General features: G+C 37.8%; 1 protein-coding gene across 5 annotated transcripts in view; it reads left to right on the top strand.

The window, feature by feature from the left end:
* LOC124717089 (calcium-transporting ATPase sarcoplasmic/endoplasmic reticulum type) overlaps positions 1 to 22,261 on the top strand; it is a 93,996-nt gene that overhangs the window by 51,494 nt on the left and 20,241 nt on the right. For all 5 annotated transcript variants that reach the window (XR_007005708.1, XM_047243808.1, XM_047243817.1 and 2 more), the window contains exons 4-14: positions 5,505 to 5,587; positions 7,562 to 7,666; positions 8,218 to 8,356; positions 9,547 to 9,689; positions 10,984 to 11,074; positions 11,839 to 12,011; positions 12,155 to 12,378; positions 13,424 to 13,931; positions 19,597 to 19,881; positions 20,743 to 20,955; positions 21,061 to 21,281. Coding sequence is in view for 4 of the 5 variants with exons in the window: in XM_047243808.1 (XP_047099764.1) it covers positions 5,505 to 5,587; positions 7,562 to 7,666; positions 8,218 to 8,356; positions 9,547 to 9,689; positions 10,984 to 11,074; positions 11,839 to 12,011; positions 12,155 to 12,378; positions 13,424 to 13,931; positions 19,597 to 19,881; positions 20,743 to 20,955; positions 21,061 to 21,281 (2,185 nt within the window). In the remaining variant the exon portion in view is untranslated. The remainder of the gene's footprint in view (positions 1 to 5,504; positions 5,588 to 7,561; positions 7,667 to 8,217; positions 8,357 to 9,546; positions 9,690 to 10,983; positions 11,075 to 11,838; positions 12,012 to 12,154; positions 12,379 to 13,423; positions 13,932 to 19,596; positions 19,882 to 20,742; positions 20,956 to 21,060; positions 21,282 to 22,261) is intronic.

Below are 22,261 nucleotides of genomic sequence, written 5' to 3'. Positions count from 1 at the left end.
GACAGTCCTCAAATTACCACCGATGGGCATGACAGGCGCAACGTCCGACATCTGTGACTGCGGCACCTTGCTAAACCGTGAGGATGCTTGCCCGATTGCTGGCTGTCGATCATCAGGTTCCAGACAAATCCTGAACTTGCCGATAAATAGAACCCTCAGTCATTAATACAGGTTTCGAAGCAAGTGTTCTCTTGCCTACTTCGGTGCTGGGAGGTTTTACTGTTGTTGGTAATGGATGCGTAAAGGCCAAATTCACAGTGTACAGATATTTATTTACTATTATTGTCAGCCGGCCGGAGTGGCCGTGCGGTTCTGGGCGCTGCAGTCTGGAGCCGAGCGACCGCTACGGTCGCAGGTTCGAATCGTGCCTCGGGGATGGATGTGTGTGATGTCCTTAGGTTAGTTAGGTTTAATTAGTTCTAAGTTCTAGGCGACTGATGACCTCAGAAGTTAAGTCACATAGTGCTCAGAGCCATATTATTGTCAACACAACTCTCCAGTTGACCCCAATAGGCGATGCACAGACCTGTTGCAGTCTCCTCAAGTGTATCTACGAGCCATAATTTGTAACTATGTCATCAGCTGGCGATAATTGCCAGCGACCATTACGGCGCGGTTCGAGCTGAGGCGATACGATACGCGATGCGACACTTGATACGATGCAGAAGCAACTCACATCGGTGGAGCGCATGGAAACAAAATGGAAGCGGCGTAACAGGTTCACGCTAGGACGACAGGGATATAACACCGATACGCATCATACCGTAACAGGACGTGCTGGTCGCTCCACGCAATTCGTATCGCACGATACACCGGGAATAAAATTTCTCCCTTGGATGGGGCGAGAGGAAACTTTTAAATTTGAAATGGAAACCCCTATTTATTTTTTTCGGATTCTCCATAAAAAAGTAATCAAGTTTTGCCTGAAACATTTTTTAAACCATTGACAGATGGCGCTGAAATCGAGAAAAATTAAAATTGGGGAAGAATTTTTTTTTTTTGCAAAATGTATCCTACCCGCCACAGTTTTTGATGGAGGGAGGCGGAATGGTATTAAAATCTCGTTAGGGAACTCTTCACAATTGCGTTACTCATCCTACTGTGGCGCTACCGTGGCCAAACTGCGAACTATGGCTCAGAATAAAGGTCGGTGCAATGCAATCAGACGTCACTTCGCTTTCAGATTGTAAACCGTAAACCTCAATTGACGAAAGTAAATTATTCTTTAGCGAAACATGGCTCACTATCCTCCTACAGATGTTGATATGAAGTTAATTTTAGGTGAATGCCATAACAATTACGCTGAAGCTGCGCAATTGTATGCGGATCGTTTCCCAAACAGACAACATCCAAGCGAAAACATTATTCGTAATTGCCCTCAACGAGCTCGAAATGGATACATGTCCCGCCCACCTCGTCATCGCGAATGCAATGAAAATGACGCTCGTACCCTTACCGTTCTCGCCTGTGTTCAACTGGATGAGTAGTTGTGCGATTCAGAGACAAGCAGGAATACCGAAATCAACCGTTTTGAGGATTTTCAAGGCACATAAATATCATGCATACAATATCACACTGATACAGGCATTAACGCCGAAAGATGAGCAAATAGGCGTGCATTTCTGCCAAAGGGCCTTGGAAATGATAAGAGGTGACTGATTTTTTTAGATACATTATGGTCACTGATGAAGCCACATTAAAAAGGAATGGCGAATTAAATCGTCATGATTGTCATTACTGGTCCCCTGTCAATCCACACTGACGCAGACCCGTTGACAATCAACATAAATGGTCGTTAATTGTCTGATGTGGAAACTTAAACGGATACTTGATAGGACCGTATTTTTTTGACCGAAATGTTACTGGGGAATCTTATTTACAACTTCTCCATGATGATTTGTTGGAGCTAATGGAAGATGTTGATTTAGAAACTAGGCAACGAATGTGGTACCAACAGGACGGAGCAGCTCCCCATTATGGTAAATATGTGCGGAACGTTTTAAATTTACTGTACCCTGGTCTGTGGATAGGACGCGGCGGACCAATTCAGTGGCTTCCACGTTCACCAGACCTAACATCTACTATTTTTGCTTGTGGGGTTAATTAAAAAATATTGTTAGACAGACAGCCCACAACCCGAAATGATATGGACCATCGCGTTCGAAGAGTGTGTGCAGCCACACCACGGGATGTGCTACTCAAAACGGGGACAACTTTCGCAAACAATTGACTTTATGCATTGAAGCAAATGGGAATAATTTAGAACAATTTCTTCGTGGCCAATTTCATTAATGAGGCACCCTAAATTGTGAGAGGCAAGGGGACTCCCACTAATGAAGCACCCCATGGGAACATCATTCTACTGCGGCAGTGTCGTTGTTCCTGGGTAACGCTAAAAGTAGGATACAGTACATTTTGTCCAAAAATAGCTTAATTTGGCGTAACGAAAATATTGGTGCACATTTTTCATCGATTTGATGCCTCTTTGTTGGATAATTCTAAATATATCAGAGTTCTTCCCCAATTTTACTTTTTTCTCAATTTCAGCGCCTTCTGTCAATGGTTTAAAAAAATGTTTCAGACAAAACTTGATTACTTTTTTATGGATAATCTGAATCTGCAATAAAAATGGGTGTTTCCATTTAAGATTTAAAAGTTGCCTGCGCCCCACCCAAGGGGGCAGGGGCTGGAGTTCATGTGTAGTATCATTTGATGTCCCGCCTTGAGCTTACGAACTTGTCTTAACCACTATTTTTACCCAATGTATAGTTTTCGAGATAATCTCATCTGAAACTTCAGATGGACCACCCTGCATATTGGCTTTGGGCATTCGAAGTAGTTGCCGACTTTTAAGTAATTCATTCAGTAAACTACAAAGTAAACCTATACAGCAACACGTAGTGATGTTTAGCAGACCATTCTGGCAATTTCCTCTGTCTTATCGTGGCGACTGTGACATCGGACATCACAGCATGGTGTCATTTAGTACTCACCAGTCTAGTATTGAGCTCACTTCGGTACACAAACAGCATTGTTCCCATCCATGATTGGAGACGCAACATTCTCTATGGGACTTTTTCTGAGACTACATTTTTATTTACGCCGTGTTGGTACCACAGGGTTCTCCCAGTCTGCAGAGGAACGTCTTCTAGCATCAGTGGAAGGCGGTTTGTTAGGAGACTGCGATAGTTAAGCGCTTTGAGTGTTCCATATGAGCTGATGGCTCACTATCCCACACCACACATTTACACACCACGGTCACTGATGTTCCACCTGACGAAGCCAACAGGGATTGTGGACAAACCAGTAGCACATAGTGCGGTGGGCTTCCTGGCTGATAGGTAAATGTGGCTTCATTACTAAACAAGTGCATGATACGTCTGAAGTATCCTGTCTTAACGCCCAGGCAGAAGTTAACATGATTCTCATAATCATTTTGATGCAGCTCTTGATGGAGAGCGATATGACAGGAATGGAGCCTATGTCGATAGAGAATGTGTAGGACTCGGCCTGTCTGATGCCACTTTCTCGTGCGATTGCGAGGGTGCTAACTTGCGGATCAACTGCAACTTATTTTGTGTGTTACATTGTCTAGTCGATACGCTAGCACTTTTACGTTAATGGTTGAAGAGGTTGATAAATAATTGCAAAGATGGTTGATATCTATTGGCATATCATGTCGCATAAACCGTGCAACAATGAACTGCATTCTTCCTATACCCACCGTACACCATAAGCATGTCTGGCTTTTTCAGCATTGGTAAATCCTGTTGTCCACTCGTGACCTAGTGCTTGGACTGTCTCACTCTGACCAGCAAGTCGCAGTCTACTCAAGGCAAACATAACATCATAGTACCTAGCAACTATGCAGGTTGACTGGCACAAACAAGTGTCGGTGTGGAAACTTTGCAAAATACGTTCTCATAAAACTCGCACTAGAATCCTGCAGCAAACACCACTGACATCCTAATTTACCCGACTTTATTTTTCAATGTCGATAACCTTTGTTCCATATAAAAAAAGTGTATTATTGCACAAAAAATACACTTTCTAAGTATTATTACATTCTGTTGATTGACTAACAATATGAGCCCCTGACTACCAATGCATGCTGGGAAAAACGCACAACAGTTATACATTCCATTTCCGCAATATTAGCAGTGCAAGTCTTAGTTGATTCACCCTGTATACAGTGCTCTTTTTGTGACGGGAAGCGCTGGTACGCCGTACCTGTACCTCTGACAAAAAACAGCATTAAAATAGCATTTTAAGATGTCTAAATTTCAAAAACAAAAAAAAAGAAACAGTATCGGTTACTCACCGTACTGGCGTCCCCACACCTCCAATTCCTTTCTGCTTTGTAAATATGCCATCATCAGTGCTTCACAAAATGAGGTTCTATTAGTAATTCTCGTAAGGCGGAAACCATTGTCGACCGTTGTTATTGGAAAGCGTGCATTTTGGTGAAATTGGCGCTTTGTTTGTTAATCACCGATCAGGTGATGGAATGGTGAAGACTTTACGCTCTTATTCGAGGGGAGATAATCCTCATTTAGATTTGCCGCTGTTGCCCTAAAGCCCAGTAGACGAAAAACCTTAAAACGCCATTATCCTTCCCTCATCCTCGCTTCTTCACCTGTACTGCTGCTTCGCCTCTCTTGAATCGAACTGTTAGCCAAGCTTGAAGAGAAAAGTGACACTACTTCACACATTTGTATGTGAGTAAACCTACATAGAGCGGCTGCGGCCTGTTATCTAGGCTATAGATTTTGTAGTTTCATACATCACTTCTGGCAACAAAGTCTCACTCATAATTTTTCAGTGACAGTACTGTTTAAATCTTTTGCAGGAATACTCAGCTTTCTCTGACGGCTGAAACAGTATAATCATGAATTCTGATTACTGTCGCAGCCGTAGGAGCTAATAATAAATCCCTCGTGTAGAGTTTCTAATTGTTAACCATATTGTAATTAGTGTATTAGTCGTAACACAGTGGAGATGAGGAAATCAGAAACCATATGCTCCAAACGTCTAGTGTTAGTGTTCTTTAGAAGTAGAGCAGCAGTGATTATAAAATGTTTCCTTAGGTCTCCCTCTCCCTCCTCTTTGTCGCCGTCATCCTCCTCCTCCCATTAGTAGCACTTCCGAAAAGCAGAGGAACTTCAGAAATTACGTCATTTGAGTTGAAATCAGTACAGCGCTTAAAGTACTATCCCATGCAAAATATCAGGTATTTCAATACCTCATTGTACAAATACTTTGAACAGCACAGTGGTTGTCTTGCACGTTAGCTCTCTTTTTTTTTTTTTTTTTTTTTTTTTTTTTTTTTTTTTTTTTTTTTTTTTTTTACATGCCTGTAATTACTGTTTTCTTAGGCCATTAGCGTCTTTCCTCCAGCATAAATTTAATTTTGATTAAATAGTATGTTGTGGCACTGTTAATCCAGTTTTGGAAATTACAATTATTTCCGTGATTTGCTCCATAATTTTTTTTGTTTGTTTCAGGCAAGTCGATATGGCAGTTGGTATTAGAGCAATTCGACGATCTTCTAGTTAAAATTTTGCTGCTTGCAGCCATCATATCATTCGTAAGTATTTACTTCGTCACAAGTAAAAGTTCGACTTTAGTTATAATATAGAAATAGTACATGTTCATCCACAGCCAGTTTAAAGCACAAGCTACTCTAGCGGCCTCTTGCGGTGCCAAGCTGAAGTGCACCAGAGGTGGCAAAGCACAATAAAATTTAAAGAGTCTTACCAAGAGTCTAAGGAAAGGCAACTAGGTCACGTGTAATTTCATTCAGGTGATTGGGGGAGGGGGATGGGAGGTCCGGACCCAGTGGACCCCATCTTTGGCTACCTCCTTGGCTTGGTGTGCACCGATTTGGAATAAGTGCCACACAAGTGTCAGATTTCATTCATAAAGTTATCTGCCACGCTGATCTAAATCGCTGCCTGTGAGTCACTAGTGATATTTTGAAACACATGTGAAACCACTGTCATTGTGTTCAACATGAATTTGTACCAAAACTTCTGCTATGCATATGGAAATGGCATGATAACAAGTCAAAACAGACATGCCAGCAAGAAGTTAAATGTTTGTGGAAGGAAGTTAAACTGAATTTCACAGACAAGAATTCTCTTAGTGATCATAAAATCAAGAGACTGGAAAGCTACACAATCACATGGTTCAATAGAAGGCACAAACAATGTTGTCTTTCATTTGCAAAGTAAGTAAATGTCCAGTGACATTTAAAGTGTATAATACACCAATAAAAGGTCCCTTCTGTCCGTCCATCCAAATACTACACAGTGTTGGCATATTTAAAATATTGTTATTAATAACATGTTAAAATAATTGTTTAATACACTTCTAAGTAAAATGTGGTTTTATTAAAGTGTTCTTATCAATGTTTACAACAGCTAAAATCTTACTCATTTTTACGTATTTACCTGGGTTCAATTCCTAGCTGAGATGGAGATGTTATGATATGTTATCTGCTCAGGGGACTGTTGTTATAGACACACACGTTATGGGAGTCATAAAAAAAAAAAAGCCATACGATCATTTCATCTCTCATGTATCAATTTTGAAATATAATAAATTGTTGGGAGGAATAGCTGGAGCTCTCAGTTGATGGGGTGAAATGATAAATTGTGAGTAAACCATGGATTACAACTGGATGGCAGAGAAACATTGTGGTGCAAGTTAAAATAGCTACTTATTCAAAACAAAGGTTTTGTATTTGACACTACAGAAAAATCAATGAACCATGTACAGTAACTTTATTGAAAGTTTTAGAGATTGCCATACACCACTATGCACCATAACAGATAGGTCGTGGTATATTCTGAACAGCTGGATATCTCAAAACTGCAAAACATTGACTTGCGTGACTTTTTTATCAGCCATCCAATTATTACAGAACTTTTTAGAATGGCAAGATGGAACTTTCACACTCGTACATTTATCTTGAAGTTGAATGTATTAAGATAACATTTTTGAGTTCACTCAGTCTCATGTTCTGTGTTAATAATATTGCAACTAGCAGCTGAAAACACTACTGGCATAATTATGGATTTGTTGAAATTGAATCAGAATGGTGGCTTCCGTGTAGTCTTTCATAATCGAATATGTAAAGGATAAACTGTGCTCATGGGTCTTGCAATTTCCATTAAAAACATTTAAATGTAATGTTGTCCATGTTAATATCAGTAGCTTTCAAGAAAATTATTAAACATTAACCCTCAGGCTACCAGTACAAAATGAAGTTTGGGAACCCTTTCAGCACCACCAAATAGTATCTGATCAAGAATTCAGGGGAGTCTAGTTTTTCAAAGCCACTCATCATTTGATTGTATTTCATTCTGGTTATATCTTGCTTTCTGCCAGTCCATGAAAAATAAATTTGGTTTATTTAAATTAGTCTTAAATTGTTGCCTTAGATGTTACATATTTAATAACATCAGAAATCTATTGATAAAAGGAGTGCATCATTTCTTAAAATATATATCTCAAATTTGACAACACTATTATTTCTGAAGTAAAGTTTCTGTTGCAGGTTCTTGCCTTGTTTGAAGAGCATGAAGATTCAGTCACTGCATTTGTTGAACCTTTTGTTATTTTGCTTATTCTCATTGCCAACGCTGTGGTTGGTGTTTGGCAGGTAATAATTTTATATAACGTCAAAAGATAATAACGTTATGTTACTGTGTGTGTGTGTGTGTGTGTGTGTGTGTGTGTGTGTGTTTGGTTTTTTTAATTCTTTGCACCTTTGCACAGTTCTTGCATAAATTTCACTTTTGATTATGTCTGAGTTTTTTAATTTTTGCATGTTTGTTGCCTCCTGATCGAATCCAAATCCAGCTAGTATTCTGAAAGGATATTCTTGCTCTCTGCTATCAAATGCTCTTTTAAAATTGACTGATGTAATGATGCATCCTTTGTTTGCTGTGTTGCAAAAATATGTTATTGAATTCTTCAGGCTAAAATTTTATTCTGTACACGATCACACTTTTCTGAATGTACCCTAATATTTGCGGAATTCGTATCTAGTTGTGGGTCGGTTTGGTTGAAGAGAAATTTGGATAGAATCCTGTAGGGCTTCAAATTGTGTTAAAACTAAAAGAACATTGTAATGCATGTGGAGAGAGAGAAATAGTAGTTACAGATAAGCAAAAATTCATTTTACTCATTTCACACTTCTGTATGCTCCAGGAACGAAATGCTGAATCTGCAATTGAAGCGTTAAAAGAGTATGAGCCTGAAATGGGCAAAGTAGTAAGAGGTGATAAATCTGGAGTACAAAAAATCCGTGCCAAAGAAATTGTTCCAGGAGATATTGTGGAGGTCTCAGGTATCAATATTTTCATTTGTTCATTTAGAAGTTAAGCTATATTAATAGGTGCATTTGTTTACTTTTAAATACTGCTTGGAATCTAGATGGCTTTTCTGATATACCAATTGTTTCATAATTTCTTACTGGTTTCTGTCTGACTGGCTTTTGTAAATTGTTGAACATGAGTAGCTGATTATGGCCCACAAGTTCACTGCTGATTGGAACTGTTAACTAATAATACGAGTTTGTTGCAAAAAATGTAATTGTTGGTAAACTAAAATGGTGCACAGAGATTAGCAATATATTTTAATGAAAATGCCCATTTTGCTCTATCAGTCAGGTTGTGTGTAACATCCGCATTTCATTTCCTTTGCCTATTTTATCTACTTCTAATTACATGAAAAGTAAGCAAAAAGTGAATTGTCTTTAAACAACTTTAAGAAGTTTTATCACAATACAGTATTTGTTCTTCCCTTGTGCGTTATGTGAGTGCAACTTCAAAGAAAATATGTTCGTAGCAAGTTAAATATTTCTAAATAAAACACAATTTCAACAAGAGCGAGCTTACTTACTGATAGTGTAACAGCCAGAACTAATAGAAAAACGCCACTTATCACTAGCGACTACGAAATAACACACACACCTCAGTTTTGCAAGCTTTAACTTAAATGCTGTTTATGTGAGAATGGGAATTTCTCCACTCCCTCAAGAGATTTTTGTTTTGTCACATTTTTCTTTCCTTTCTTTTTCATTCTCGGCACAACACTTTGCTGCCTGACATAACCTCTTTGTAGTTCATACGACTTGTTAAAGAAACTCACCAAACGATGTACAATCGTCTGCAATATTTTTGTGATTATGTAGTTTGAATTCAGTAAGTAACTGACCATTATTTGCCAAAAGATATCTGATACTATCTGAAATGACTTTTAAATCAAAAAGCAGGCCTAGAATACTCCTGACTATGAAATGTGAAGTGGGGTCTGCTTGCTGCAACATTTTCAAATGAAACCTGTAACATGTTACTATTATCTACTCAATTTTTTCCATATACAGGATTGTAATACTTTATAAGATGAGAATCAGTAGTACTGAAAACAGCTATTCTGTAACTTTTGTTTACTTTAATTTTTTGTGTGATTATATCAAGTAATGTTGTGTTCCACTGAAATCTCATTTAATCAATATGTAACTATTGTCTTTCTCAGTGGGTGACAAGATTCCAGCTGACATTCGACTTGTAAAAATTTTCTCCACTACTCTGAGGATTGACCAGTCAATTCTGACTGGGGAATCTGTGTCAGTTATAAAGCATACAGACCCAGTACCAGACCCTCGAGCTGTAAACCAGGTTAGATTGGAACTGTATACATTATGTATGATACTTTTAGCATGTTTCAGTGTTACGGAATAGTACCCATAGGTCACAGTGCAAAATACGATGATAATATGAGAGTAGAATGTAGTCTGTTGCTTGTCTTAGTGCCATAGGTTTCCTTGTGACATACTGATCTAGTTCTGCATTCAGCCAGTGTTAAGTAACTGTTGGACAAGGATCATCATCATCATCATCATCATCATCATCATCATTGCACAAGGACCCCTCTAGACTTTTCAATGCATTACAGTTGTCAACTCAGTGCATTACAGTTTTCTAGTATCATCTACACACCTTCCATTTTATTGTCTTCTTGTCTCATATCTTGGTGTGTGGCAAAGAACTTTCTTTGTCCATTCACCTGGCTACATAAGCTGCCCACCTCTATTTAATTTAGTCATAATCACATCTTCCACTCCAATTCGTTTTCCGATCAATTTGTTTGTTTACTAGTCTCACCCAGTACACCTCACTAGTACTCACTGAATAATTGTAAATTTACGAATAGTTTTTATGTTAAAAATGCCTCAGTGCCATAAGTCAAAACTGGCAATTACCTGCTGTTTTAAATCTTAGTTTTAAAACTCTGTTTAGTTTTTCAGCAGATATGTGATTGTTCTTGACACACTCTAGTCTGAGAGGTCTGTTTCTGTAGTCTCTTTACAATTCAACACATATTCCACATCACACACCTCTCTTTCTTTAACACTGTGCATTGCTTCTGATCTCTCCCAAACGTTTTTCTTCGGGATGTTGCAGTGCAAATTTGTTCATTTTCTCCACTTTCATCCCCCCCCCACTTTTTCTGATTTATCTTCCCTTTCTCCGTATCTCCCAACAGATTTTGTGTTTTCATGTTTGTCTATTATTTGCCACTGTGTCTGATTTATGTTGTTTATCGTCTCTCCACTTAATTTCTGCACCTAACTTGATCTTTTGGTTAGCTTGAATGATTATTCAGACAATTATCTCTCATCTTAAAACTTTCTTCAAGTTTGGTGTGCAGGAACATGGTTTTTGTATTGTTGTTGTTCGCAAATGTCACCACGCTTTTGCCTGATTTCTCTTTCACCATCTTCAATTAGAAGTCGCTCTTTCTTATTAAATTACTAGTATAAATTTCCTATTTTCCATCTTCATTGCATCCTGTAGTGTACCCGGCCTCTTGACAGCTCCTTCAGTACAGGAAAGTATGTACAGAAATATAACAATATCTACTTTTACAAAATTGAAATTAGAGCTTACAATTTGAAAATCTTTGTTACAGGACAAGAAGAATATCCTCTTCTCAGGTACTAATGTAGCAGCTGGAAAAGCTCGTGGTGTTGTGATTGGAACAGGTCTTGCAACAGCCATTGGTATATAACATTACATACAAATATCTTAGTTTTTAATAAACATTACATTAATTGAAAACGGTTTTAAATTCAACAACACTCATTTCCATAGCCAAATATTTATACCATCAATTTTCATAAAATTCTTGTGGGTTGTAGATCGCATTCTATTGTAAAATGTACCAATGTTTTTGCTAATATTGCCAGTGATCTTCTTCAGTGTGTATAATGCTATTGTGGTATGCTCTTTTATACTGTGAAAAAGCTATACAATAATATGCTGCAGTGATATTACACACCCTGATCAAGGCAATTTGCAATATTGATTGAAATGTTGTTACATTTTACAACCTGACATGATCAACAACTCAGATTTTTTTGATGGAAATTGGTTCTGGCCACATAGATCTAGCAACTTAAATTTATTACATCAATAATAATGAAAGGGGCAGGGGACAGGGTTTGTGGGGTGGATGAGGTTAAAACAATGCTGCCAAGCTGTAAAATAGACATGAAATTAGTATGTATGAAGGATGACCTTTGATGAATGTTGTGGTAAGTTCAACAGGACCAGAGCACATTGTCTTCCTTAGGCACATTAAAATAAGCTAATGCTTCATATGTATAATTACTCAAATGCTAACAGTATGTGAAATCTAACTTCCCTTTCTTTTCTTTCTGTGGTGCTGAAATGTTACGGATTCGTCTAATACTTGTAGATTCAAAACTCGTGTTGTTAAGAGTGGCATGCAGATTGTAACCCATGTACATCAATGATATTTCAGGTAAGATCAGAACTGAGATGTCAGAAACAGAAGAGATCAAGACTCCTCTTCAGCAGAAGTTGGATGAATTTGGTGAACAACTGTCGAAAGTGATATCCGTTATATGTGTTGCTGTGTGGGCGATCAACATTGGACACTTCAATGACCCAGCTCATGGGGGCTCCTGGATTAAGGTACCTTTTTTAATTAATTGCTATTTATATGTCATACCTTTGCTTACAAATTTTGCCAAGGCACTCTTGTCCAATTTTTTTATAAGAAAGAGAGGCCACTGAGCTTTTAATGTGAGTGTATCATAGAGCTTATAAATTTATAGGGTGCAGTTTACTACTTCAAGATTGCAGTAGCGCTGGCCGTTGCTGCTATTCCTGAGGGTCTCCCAGCTGTCATCACTACTTGTTTGGCCCTGGGCACAAGGCGTATGGCTAAGAAGAACGCAATTGTCCGATCTCTGCCCTCAGTGGAGACCCTGGGTTGTACTTCTGTCATTTGCTCTGACAAGACAGGAACATTGACAACAAATCAGATGTCTGTCAGCAGGTAATTGATCTTAGAAGGAGCAAGTTTTATGAAAAGGTTGAGTCCTCATCTCTGTAGTCAACTACTCACCACCATCGTGATTTTTTCCGGATGTTCAGCAACAACCAGAAAGATATGGTCTCTGTGAAGTTTGTCACCAAATCAATGTTTACACTAAACAATATTAAAATACCTTTTTACTTGTACAAAAAGTTGTTTGTTCACATGTAGGGTTAATTAAACCTTTAAAACAAGGAGTCTGTAATTATGTGTCACTCCAGTCATTATCTATAAATGCTATAGGATCATTTACACACATACTATGTTTCATAGTTTTGAGATCTCAGCTGGCTACACAGAAAGCACTTGCAACCTTATTGTTTTTGCCTTGCATGTCGCTGTGCGTTATTAAACATTTGCATAAATTGTTAACTTTTTTGCACATGATCACCACAAAGCTTAAATATGTACTAGCAAGGCTGTACATTCCTTTGCAAAATATATTAAGTTGCACCACCAAAGGGACACCTATTTGCAATGCATGTTATTTACATACTTCTCAGTTGTCTTTTCCCCATTCACCCTTTATGAATTATCATAATGTAACTTACTAGTAATGCCATCTTTTGCTCTTTTTTTCTCACATTTCACTACTACTAGTCCAAATCACTTCTGTTCACTCAAAAGTGCCACTGCCCATTAGTTAGTTGTTGTTATTGTCATCGTTAGTGGTGCTGCTGCTGCTGCTGCTGCTGCTGCTACTACTACTACTACCACCACTACCACCACCACCACCACCACCACCACCACCACCACCTAACAGTCATCTCTATCAGTTTCATTATCATTGAAATATAATAGTAAACTAGTATTTCATGTCATCTCAATCGTTGGAAAGCAAAATATTTTAACTGAAGGTAAAGCAAAAACAACTTTATATGTTGCTGCTTCTGAAACACTAAATTTTCTGTAAGAGGACATGTACTATGAACACAAGAGATATGCATTTTATTTAATTGTTCTTCTCACTGCATCTATCATTTCTAATTTTTTTAACTTTTTTTAGGATGTTTATATTTGAGAAGATTGACGGCAATGATAGCTCATTCCATGAATTTGAAATTACTGGTTCCACTTATGAACCCATTGGTGATGTCTTCCTGCATGGGCAGAAGATAAAGGCCAGTGAATATGACACATTACATGAATTGGCTACTGTCTGTGTTATGTGCAATGATTCGGCTATAGATTTCAATGAATTCAAGCAAGCTTTTGAGAAAGTTGGAGAGGCCACAGAAACTGCCTTAATTGTGTTGGCAGAGAAACTTAATCCCTTTAACGTCAGCAAAATTGGTCTGGATCGTCGTGCTGCTGCCATCTGTGTTCGCCAAGAAATTGAAACCAAGTGGAAGAAAGAATTCACTCTGGAATTCTCCAGAGATCGCAAATCCATGTCATCTTACTGTGTTCCTCTAAAAGCTTCTCGCCTTGGATCTGGGCCCAAACTTTTCTGCAAAGGTGCCCCAGAAGGTGTCTTGGACCGCTGCACACATGCTCGCGTCGGCACTCAGAAGGTATGTGTTAGTGAGAGATTGACGTAAAAATGTTCGTCCCATCACATTATTTTCTGCATGGATAAAATTATCTTAAAAATTAAGTTATTGTACACAAAGCTCATTAGCTGTATTCATATTTGTATCGCGAAAGTGTGTTCAGTGAATAATGCTTTATGTGAAGTGTATTCACAACAGCATGAGGCAAGTTGGAAAGTTGTTGTCTGGTACAGAGATGTTGTTTATACAAGTGAAACTTAGCACTTAACTTTGGTCGCCAGTGCTGCACAAGAGTGTAAGTTAAGTGCTAACTTGCTTTTCTACGTATATACACTGTAAACCACTCTGAAATCCATGGCAGAGCGTACATCCCACTAGACCAGTTAATAGGACTTTTTCCTATTCCATTCACATACAGATCATTGAAAAAATGGTTGTTTAAATGGCTCTTTGCATGCTGTAATTAATCTAATCTTATATTCAGGTACCATGTTCGTGTGATGTGTGGGGAGTGTTGGAGTGATGTATGAGGGGTTTCAGCGTTGTCTTAGAGTCACCAATGAAAACCAGTTCTCCAAACTTTGTCAGTAGACTTTCGTGGGATGTCTTCCATCTATCTTAAAATGTCTGCCAGTGCAGTTCTTTCAGCATCTCAGTGACACTCTCCCGTGGATCAGACAAAACCTGTAACCATTCGTGCTGCTCTTCTTTGTATACATTAAGTAGCCACTGTGAGTCCTGCTTGGTATGGGTCCTGCACACTTCAGCACTATTCTAGAATTGGTTGCATAAATGATTTGTGAGCAATCTCCTTTGTAGACTGATTCCATTACTCTTCTGCTCTACCAATAAAACACAGATAAAGCATGAAAACAGTATGGTGGTGTATTAAACTGTGAAAAAGAAGCAAAATAGAAACAGAGAACAGTCAAAGTGTAACATGTGCAACATGAGTGCCTGTGAATATCAGTTGTGTCTTTCTGTGGTCATAGTGTTGGACTGGGAAGGGGGAGATTGATGTTCAAATCTCCCATGAGCCACATATTATTTGTTTCTTTTCCACAAAATTATGAACTGTCCGTCCACACACATATATACCTCCTATTTGTTCTACGCATGTACCGCATTATGAATCTTGCTTTCCATTTTGGAAATTGTGACTCTTGAATTCCCTTGTAATAGTTCGCACCTGTTTATATGCTATCTTCATTTCTGTGAGAGGTCTATGTGGCATCTCGCCATCTCAATCTATTCATCAAATTTACTTGTGATGGTAATATATTGTTACCACAGGACTCCTATTCTATAACCAAAGTATTGTATGACCACTGAAGAACACACATGTCAGTGACCAGACAGAAAGTTAACAATGTTGCGAGGGGGTGGAAAAAAAATAGGGCCAGAGGGAGTTTTGAACATTGGGGGGGGGGGGGAGGGGGGGGGGAAATTCCACTTTGCAGACAAACAGCGTGCCCACACAACCATGACATGACGCTATGATTCTTGACATTTGCTTGATGTTGCTTCTGTTGAGCTTGAACCATTCACTGTTTCTATTTAGCTCTTTTTCCCCCTCTATTCAGTACACCTTCTTCCTGTTTTCATGCTTGATCTGTATTCTGTTTTTAACAGCGTATCCATTGAGCCATTTTAGCACTAAATCTGAGGGATTGCAATGGGGAGTTCCCTTGTAAGTGTTATAACCAAGTACTTGCAAGACTTACAGACTCCACCTGTGATTCAGTAATATTATATTCATAGGAAACTAACTTTTTGTTTTGTGAAGGACATCGTTTTACCTTTTTGAACATTTGAAGCATGTTGCCAGTCATTGCACCAGTTTGAACTCTTATCAGGGTCTTACTGAATATTTGTACAATATTATGAAAAGGATAGGTTTGCTAATCGCCACATAGCAGAGATGTTGAGTCACAAATAAGCACAATGAAAGGCTGTTGCCCAAAAAGGCCTTCATCAGAATTAGGCAACAGTCATGCGTGCGCACGCGCACGCACACGCACACACACACACACACACACACACACACACACACACACACACGATCATGGTCTCTGGCTGTTAAGGTCAGACTGGGCAGCTAGAGACTGGTCGTGTGTGTGTGTGTGTGTGTGTGTGTGTGTGTGTGTGTGTGTGTGTGTGTTGTCTAATTCTGATGAAGGCCTCTTTGGCCAAAAGCTCCTCAAGTGTTTGACAGTCTTTTGGTTGTGCCTATCTGCGACTCAGCATCTGCACTACATGGTGGGTAACAACTTGTTTTTCTCCTAATATTGTAATTATTTCATCCTGTATTTTTCAGCTTTGTTCAGATTGTACTTAATTGTAGATAACAGCATCATCTGCAAAAAGTCTGATGTTACCATTAATATTATCTGTAAGATCATTAATGTGTAGCATGAACAGCAAGGAATACAACCAACTTCCTTGGGGTACATCCAAAGTTAGTTCTACGTCTGTTGATGATTCTCCATCCAAGATAACATGCTGCATCCTTCCTACCAAGAAATTCTCAACCCAGTCACATATTTCATCTGATACCATGTATGATCGTACTTTTGACAATAAGCATGCATGTGGTACTGAATCAAATGCTTTTCGGAAATAGAAATGCTGAATCTACTGGATTGCATTGATACATGGCTTTCAGCCCATCAAGTAAGAAAAGTGCCAGTTGGGTTTCACATGACCTAAGTTTTCAAAATCCAGGTGTGGAGAAAGTCATTCTGAGATATACAATATTATGTTCGAATATTGTACAATTACATGCCAAGCATATTGGGACAGGAGTTTTTTTTTTATCACTTCTGTTACCCTTCTTGTAGACAGGTGTGGTCTGTGCTTTCTTCCAGCTACTGGACACAGTTTTTCGTTTGAGGAATCTACAATAGATTATGGCTGTAGAGTGAGTATAGAATCTGATGGGGCTCTGGGGCTTTGTTCAGTTTTAATGGTTTCAGCTGGTTTCAACACCACTGACACTGGTATCTGCTTCACTCGTCCTTTAAGTGGTATGAGACTTGGAACAATGCTCTTGGGTTTTCCATTGTAAATAACATTTGAAAACAGAGTTAAGCATTGCTGCTCTCGCTTCGCTGCTCTGTTTGATTTCCTGTCTCGTCCATGTGTGACTGGACACTGGTGTGCTACTAATAGCCTTTAAATGTGACCAGATTTCTTTGGGTTTTGTGAAAGGTCTTTTGACAATATTCTTCTATGGTAGTCGGCAGAGGCTTCACACATTACTCTCATGATTGCCAAATGCATTTCATTCAGCATCTCTCTTCCTGTAGCCCTATGCTTTATAACTATTATGCAGTAGTATCTGTTTCCTTAGAAGTTCGTTTACAATGAATGTATACTTTGGAGTACATGTCCCATTATGAATTTTATTACTGGGTATGTATCTACCGGAATATGGGCAACTATTCTTATAAATTTGAGTCACAGTTCCTATACATGCTCCTGTCCTGATCTAAAACTTTAAAGTTCCTCTGTGTAGTTTGCTGAACACACAAACTTTTCTGCATGATTTAGTTACCTTTTGTGTTTTGACAATCACTGTTGCTGTAATTGCCTCCTGGTGACTGATACCAGTTTTAACATGGACTTCCTCAAACAGATTAGGACTGTTTGTTGCCATTATATTTAATGTCTTTCCAACATGAGCGGAGTTCTGAACTATCTTTTCTAGATAGTTTTCAAAGAAGGCATTTAGTAAAATTTTGCAGAATGTCTTGTCGTGACCACCACGAACAAAACTATAATTTGGCCGCCTTAAAAATAATTGCGAAGTGATGGGCTCTTTAAATGGACTTTGGTGCCAACATAAGAAGTTTTATTTTAGATGACTTATTGCCAATGAAAGTTTGGTCAAACTTGGTAAAGCTGTATAAAAAATCTGGTCCTTGATTTTTAGTAGTTAATAAATGCTTGATCTTGTTCAAATGAAGCAGTACCTATGTTGGGGATGATACATGAGGATGGTGTTCCAAAGCTGGAACCACAGATGAAAACACCAAGAAGGTTCACAATATGTCATTGAGTGAGCTGTAATTAAAGGTAGATGGTGCCACGGAAAGTACGAAAGGGGAAAGTGCAGTACATTTTACTTAAACAGTTAATTATAACAGGGCCTTACGTAAGTTGCAGCACATTTCTTAAATGTGAAAAGCAATTGCTGAGCAGTATTTCTTCAGTTTCTGAAAAAGAAGTTAACCAATTTTGTGTGTTGATTTGTTACTGAGAAACTACGGCCTTTTTTTTTTTTTTTTTTTTTTTTCCTGGGGTACAACAGGGATTTTCCTGCTGACTTCTTAGTAGAGGATTAATCAAAGTATGAATTCTTGTAGACCAAATGGATGTAATAAATGTCTGAGAAGCAGTGTAGGTTGCAAAATTAAGGGAAAAAGAATCGTCATCCTGTGTGCTCACGAAGATGCTTTGACAACGGAAAACTCAAGGGACAGTTGCAACAAGGACACTGTTATCAACTTTGACACCTTGAGACTTTAAATTTATTCCCAAATCCAAAGAAATTTATGGATGATGATTTCTAGAGCCCAATGAAGAAGTTACGGGATCCATACCAGTTTGGATTAAAGGAAGACATCAAAGCATTTCAGAGGCAGCCTGCTAGATTTGTTATCGGTAAGCTCGAACAGTGTGCAAGTTTTACAGAGATGCTTCAGGAATTCAAATGGGTATCCCTGGAGGTCCCATTAAAGAAGTAATGTCTTTCCAGCCATATACCGTCAAGCTGGTTGGAGGGCAGAGTGAGCCTCAGTTTAGAATATTTTGGAATGGATTTTCAGTTCCAGCCTTACAACCAAGGGAAGCCTACCAAACCCCTTGTCAATTCCATCCTATAATAAAATATAGAAGTTAATATATAGCTTTGAGAACATGATTTAAATTTTAGTTTTGAATTTAGTTTATACTAGAGCTAAGTAAACTCCACAAAAAAGTATGTGTACTTAATGCAGAGTTTTGAATGGTACCAGTGTGGTTGTCCATAATAGTATCAAACTGTGAAAACAGCATTATAGACTGTTGCATTGAGTACCTTGGGCTTTGCCCTTACAGTGATTTCTGCATAGTAGTGAGATTTCTCCTAAATAACTGAAATTTTACTGCATGCATCAGTTTTTTGGAAATTTTAACTTAAAAAATTGCTGAAAGAAAATTGAGTATCTTTCAACAGGTTAACACAGAGTATCTCATAACTTATATTAAAAGAAAATATTAACAAATTGTTGAATTAACTTTGTTACATTTTATTTTATTTCCACGCATATTAGTGAGCTTATGTTTGCATTGGACCTGTTGATGTAGCTAATATATCGTACTTGTACCACATGCAGAACTTGTTTATTTTTAGAAAGTGAATATATGTATCTGTTTACATAAGTCCTCAAATCAGGGTAGTATGTTGTTATTTGTTAATAGTAAATCAGTTTTTGAATTCCTTAGACCTTATCCTTAAATGGTTGAGTTTGACACATTTAGTGTTACTTGCACACTGATATATATGTAACATAGTTATTTCCTTACAAGATGTGCCATTGTTAAGTGCTACAGAATCCACATTTTTATGTAAATACTCTCGAGCAATTACAGTAGTGAACTATATACAAAGTATAATTTTTATAAAAAAACATTTATTTGGCAGGTGCCTTTGACAGCCACTCTGAAGAACCGCATTCTGGAACTTACACGGCAGTATGGTACTGGGCGTGACACCCTCCGTTGCCTTGCCCTGGCTACTGGAGACAGTCCTATGAAGCCTGAGGATATGGATCTTGGGGATTCTACTAAGTTCTACACTTATGAGGTGAACTTGACATTTGTAGGTGTTGTGGGTATGTTGGACCCTCCACGGAAGGAAGTGTTCGATTCTATTCAGAGGTGTCGTGCTGCTGGTATTCGTGTCATCGTCATTACTGGAGACAACAAGGTAAGATTTAAAATGTGTTATGTATAGTTTTTCATACATGAACACCCTAATCTGATCATGTTAAATAAACATATACTGCATATCTGGATTATTGAGTAGTAATCTATTTGTCATCATCATTACCGTTATGAAAAATGAATTATATTGTGAGTGCTGTAGTTCTGTTGCTTGATTACTCACCATGCTGTGGTCTTATTTAAATAAAATAGTCAAACTGTTATAAAATTTTATTTTCTGTAAAAGGAAATAATAAACTGTAGAAAAGTATTCCCACAGGCCTTGAAAATATTTTTTCCTGGGATTTTTCTTGTTTGCTGAATCAGGTTTAACTTTGTTAACACAGTATAAATAATACCATCAAAACTAATGTTCTTTCCTGCAGCAAATATGCCATCAAATGATCATAGAGTTTTTTTCAAATACAAATATAGAAGAAAATTGTAATATAAAGGTAGAAAACTTTGATTTTTCACTGCCAGAGTAAGTGATATGAGGTACTGCAGAAGACTTAGAAATGAAAACTATAGAAATTGGACAAACAAGTTGAAAATATTTCTTTTAGTCGAAGCTAGACAGTGTGAAATTAGTGCAAAATAATCTATAATTACTGACTTTTGTGATTTCATAAGTTATATATTTTAATATCAGAACTATAATTGTTTATTATGATAGAATATCAAATATTGAAAGGAACTATGGTGTATGAATAATAAGTATCCTAAGTATGAAACTGCATAAGTGTTCTATAAACTTATCACTCGTAAACTTGGAAGTTTTGTGTGTGTGTGTGTGTGTGTGTGTGTGTGTGTGTGTGTGTGTGTGTTGGGTTTTTTACTCATACTAACATTCAATATGTTACAGTCCACAGCTGAAGCAATTTGCCGACGTATTGGTGTATTTACTGAGGAGGAAGACACAACTGGCAAATCATACTCTGGCCGTGAATTTGATGACTTGTCACCAGCTGAACAAAAAGCTGCTGTTGCCAGGGCTCGTCTTTTCTCTCGAGTTGAACCTGCCCACAAGTCAAAGATTGTGGAATACTTGCAGAGCATGAATGAAATTTCTGCAATGGTATGTTAATTTATTTTCAGATGGTATGCAAACAAATGTTATTGAAAGAAAAGTACACTGTATCTCCATTAATTGCTTGTCTGATACAATGTGTCTTCTCTGTAGACAGGTGATGGTGTGAATGATGCTCCAGCACTGAAAAAGGCTGAAATTGGTATTGCCATGGGTTCTGGAACTGCTGTAGCCAAATCTGCATCAGAGATGGTATTAGCAGATGATAATTTCTCCACAATTGTTGCTGCTGTTGAGGAGGGTCGTGCAATTTACAACAACATGAAACAGTTTATCCGTTACCTCATCTCCTCTAATATTGGTGAGGTTGTCAGGTGAGCTCTTTTATAAAATAAACATTTTTTTTTAAATGTGAAGTAAAACAACTCAAGAGATCTCATTTATCCTCGAAACATAATTTTTAATTATGTTATAAAAAAACTAAATTACTTCTAAAATCAGAAAAATTTGTGAATACAACGTCAGTACCAAGGCAAGGTAACTTGAAGAAAACATTTTAATGTTAATTTTGTTTTTCCACTAACAAAATTACAGAGGTAAAGCTGTCATCAATTTGAAGACTGGTTTCAACAACTCAGTACTTTACTGTGGTCCTGTTGGGGCTGGTGTGACATTAAATTCCTCCAACCTCGGAACTGATTTACCTAGCCAGTTATGGTGGGATGGGGGGTTCCCAGTTTAATATGGACTCAAAACCACAGTGCATCTCATATATCTCACTACCAATTAACTGAAAACTAGCTACGTATAGGTCAAACAATTGTCTAATGTTTACAACATTAGACGTCTTCTATTAAATTACCCATATATTAAGCATCATACACATCATTACTACCAAAGTGAAATTGGAAATGTTTACCACACAGTGAAACAGTACTTTATAGCATTAATTTCGATTTCATTATCTGTGTCACTGGTATTGGCCAACAAATGTGACATTGCACAGATTGATTTATGTTAGCTAATAGTGATTTGGGCCATGACTTCAAATATTCACAGCAAGGAAGTAAGTGTAAATAAAACACACCACAGGCTGAAAGATTTGCTGCTGTCCTAATAGGGTTTACTGAGACAGTTTTGTAAAAAAATTAAAAATATAAGTAAAAAATGCTAGCAAGCTCACAGTTTTCACTATTAAAAACAAATAGTCAAGCACATAATAATATGAAACCTCTCAGTTATTCACTGTATTAAATATCGTGGAATATTAGATAACACTTGCTAGCAACATCCTTCTTTGTACATTAATTATTGTTCACCTCACCAACTTTTCAAGAAAAAATTCTTCGCTCAA

This window comes from Schistocerca piceifrons, chromosome 1 (assembly GCF_021461385.2).
Source record: "Schistocerca piceifrons isolate TAMUIC-IGC-003096 chromosome 1, iqSchPice1.1, whole genome shotgun sequence".
Classification (NCBI taxonomy): Eukaryota; Metazoa; Arthropoda; class Insecta; order Orthoptera; family Acrididae; genus Schistocerca; species Schistocerca piceifrons.
Note: the sequence above shows the minus strand (reverse complement) of the source record. Positions and strands in the feature narration are given on the sequence as shown.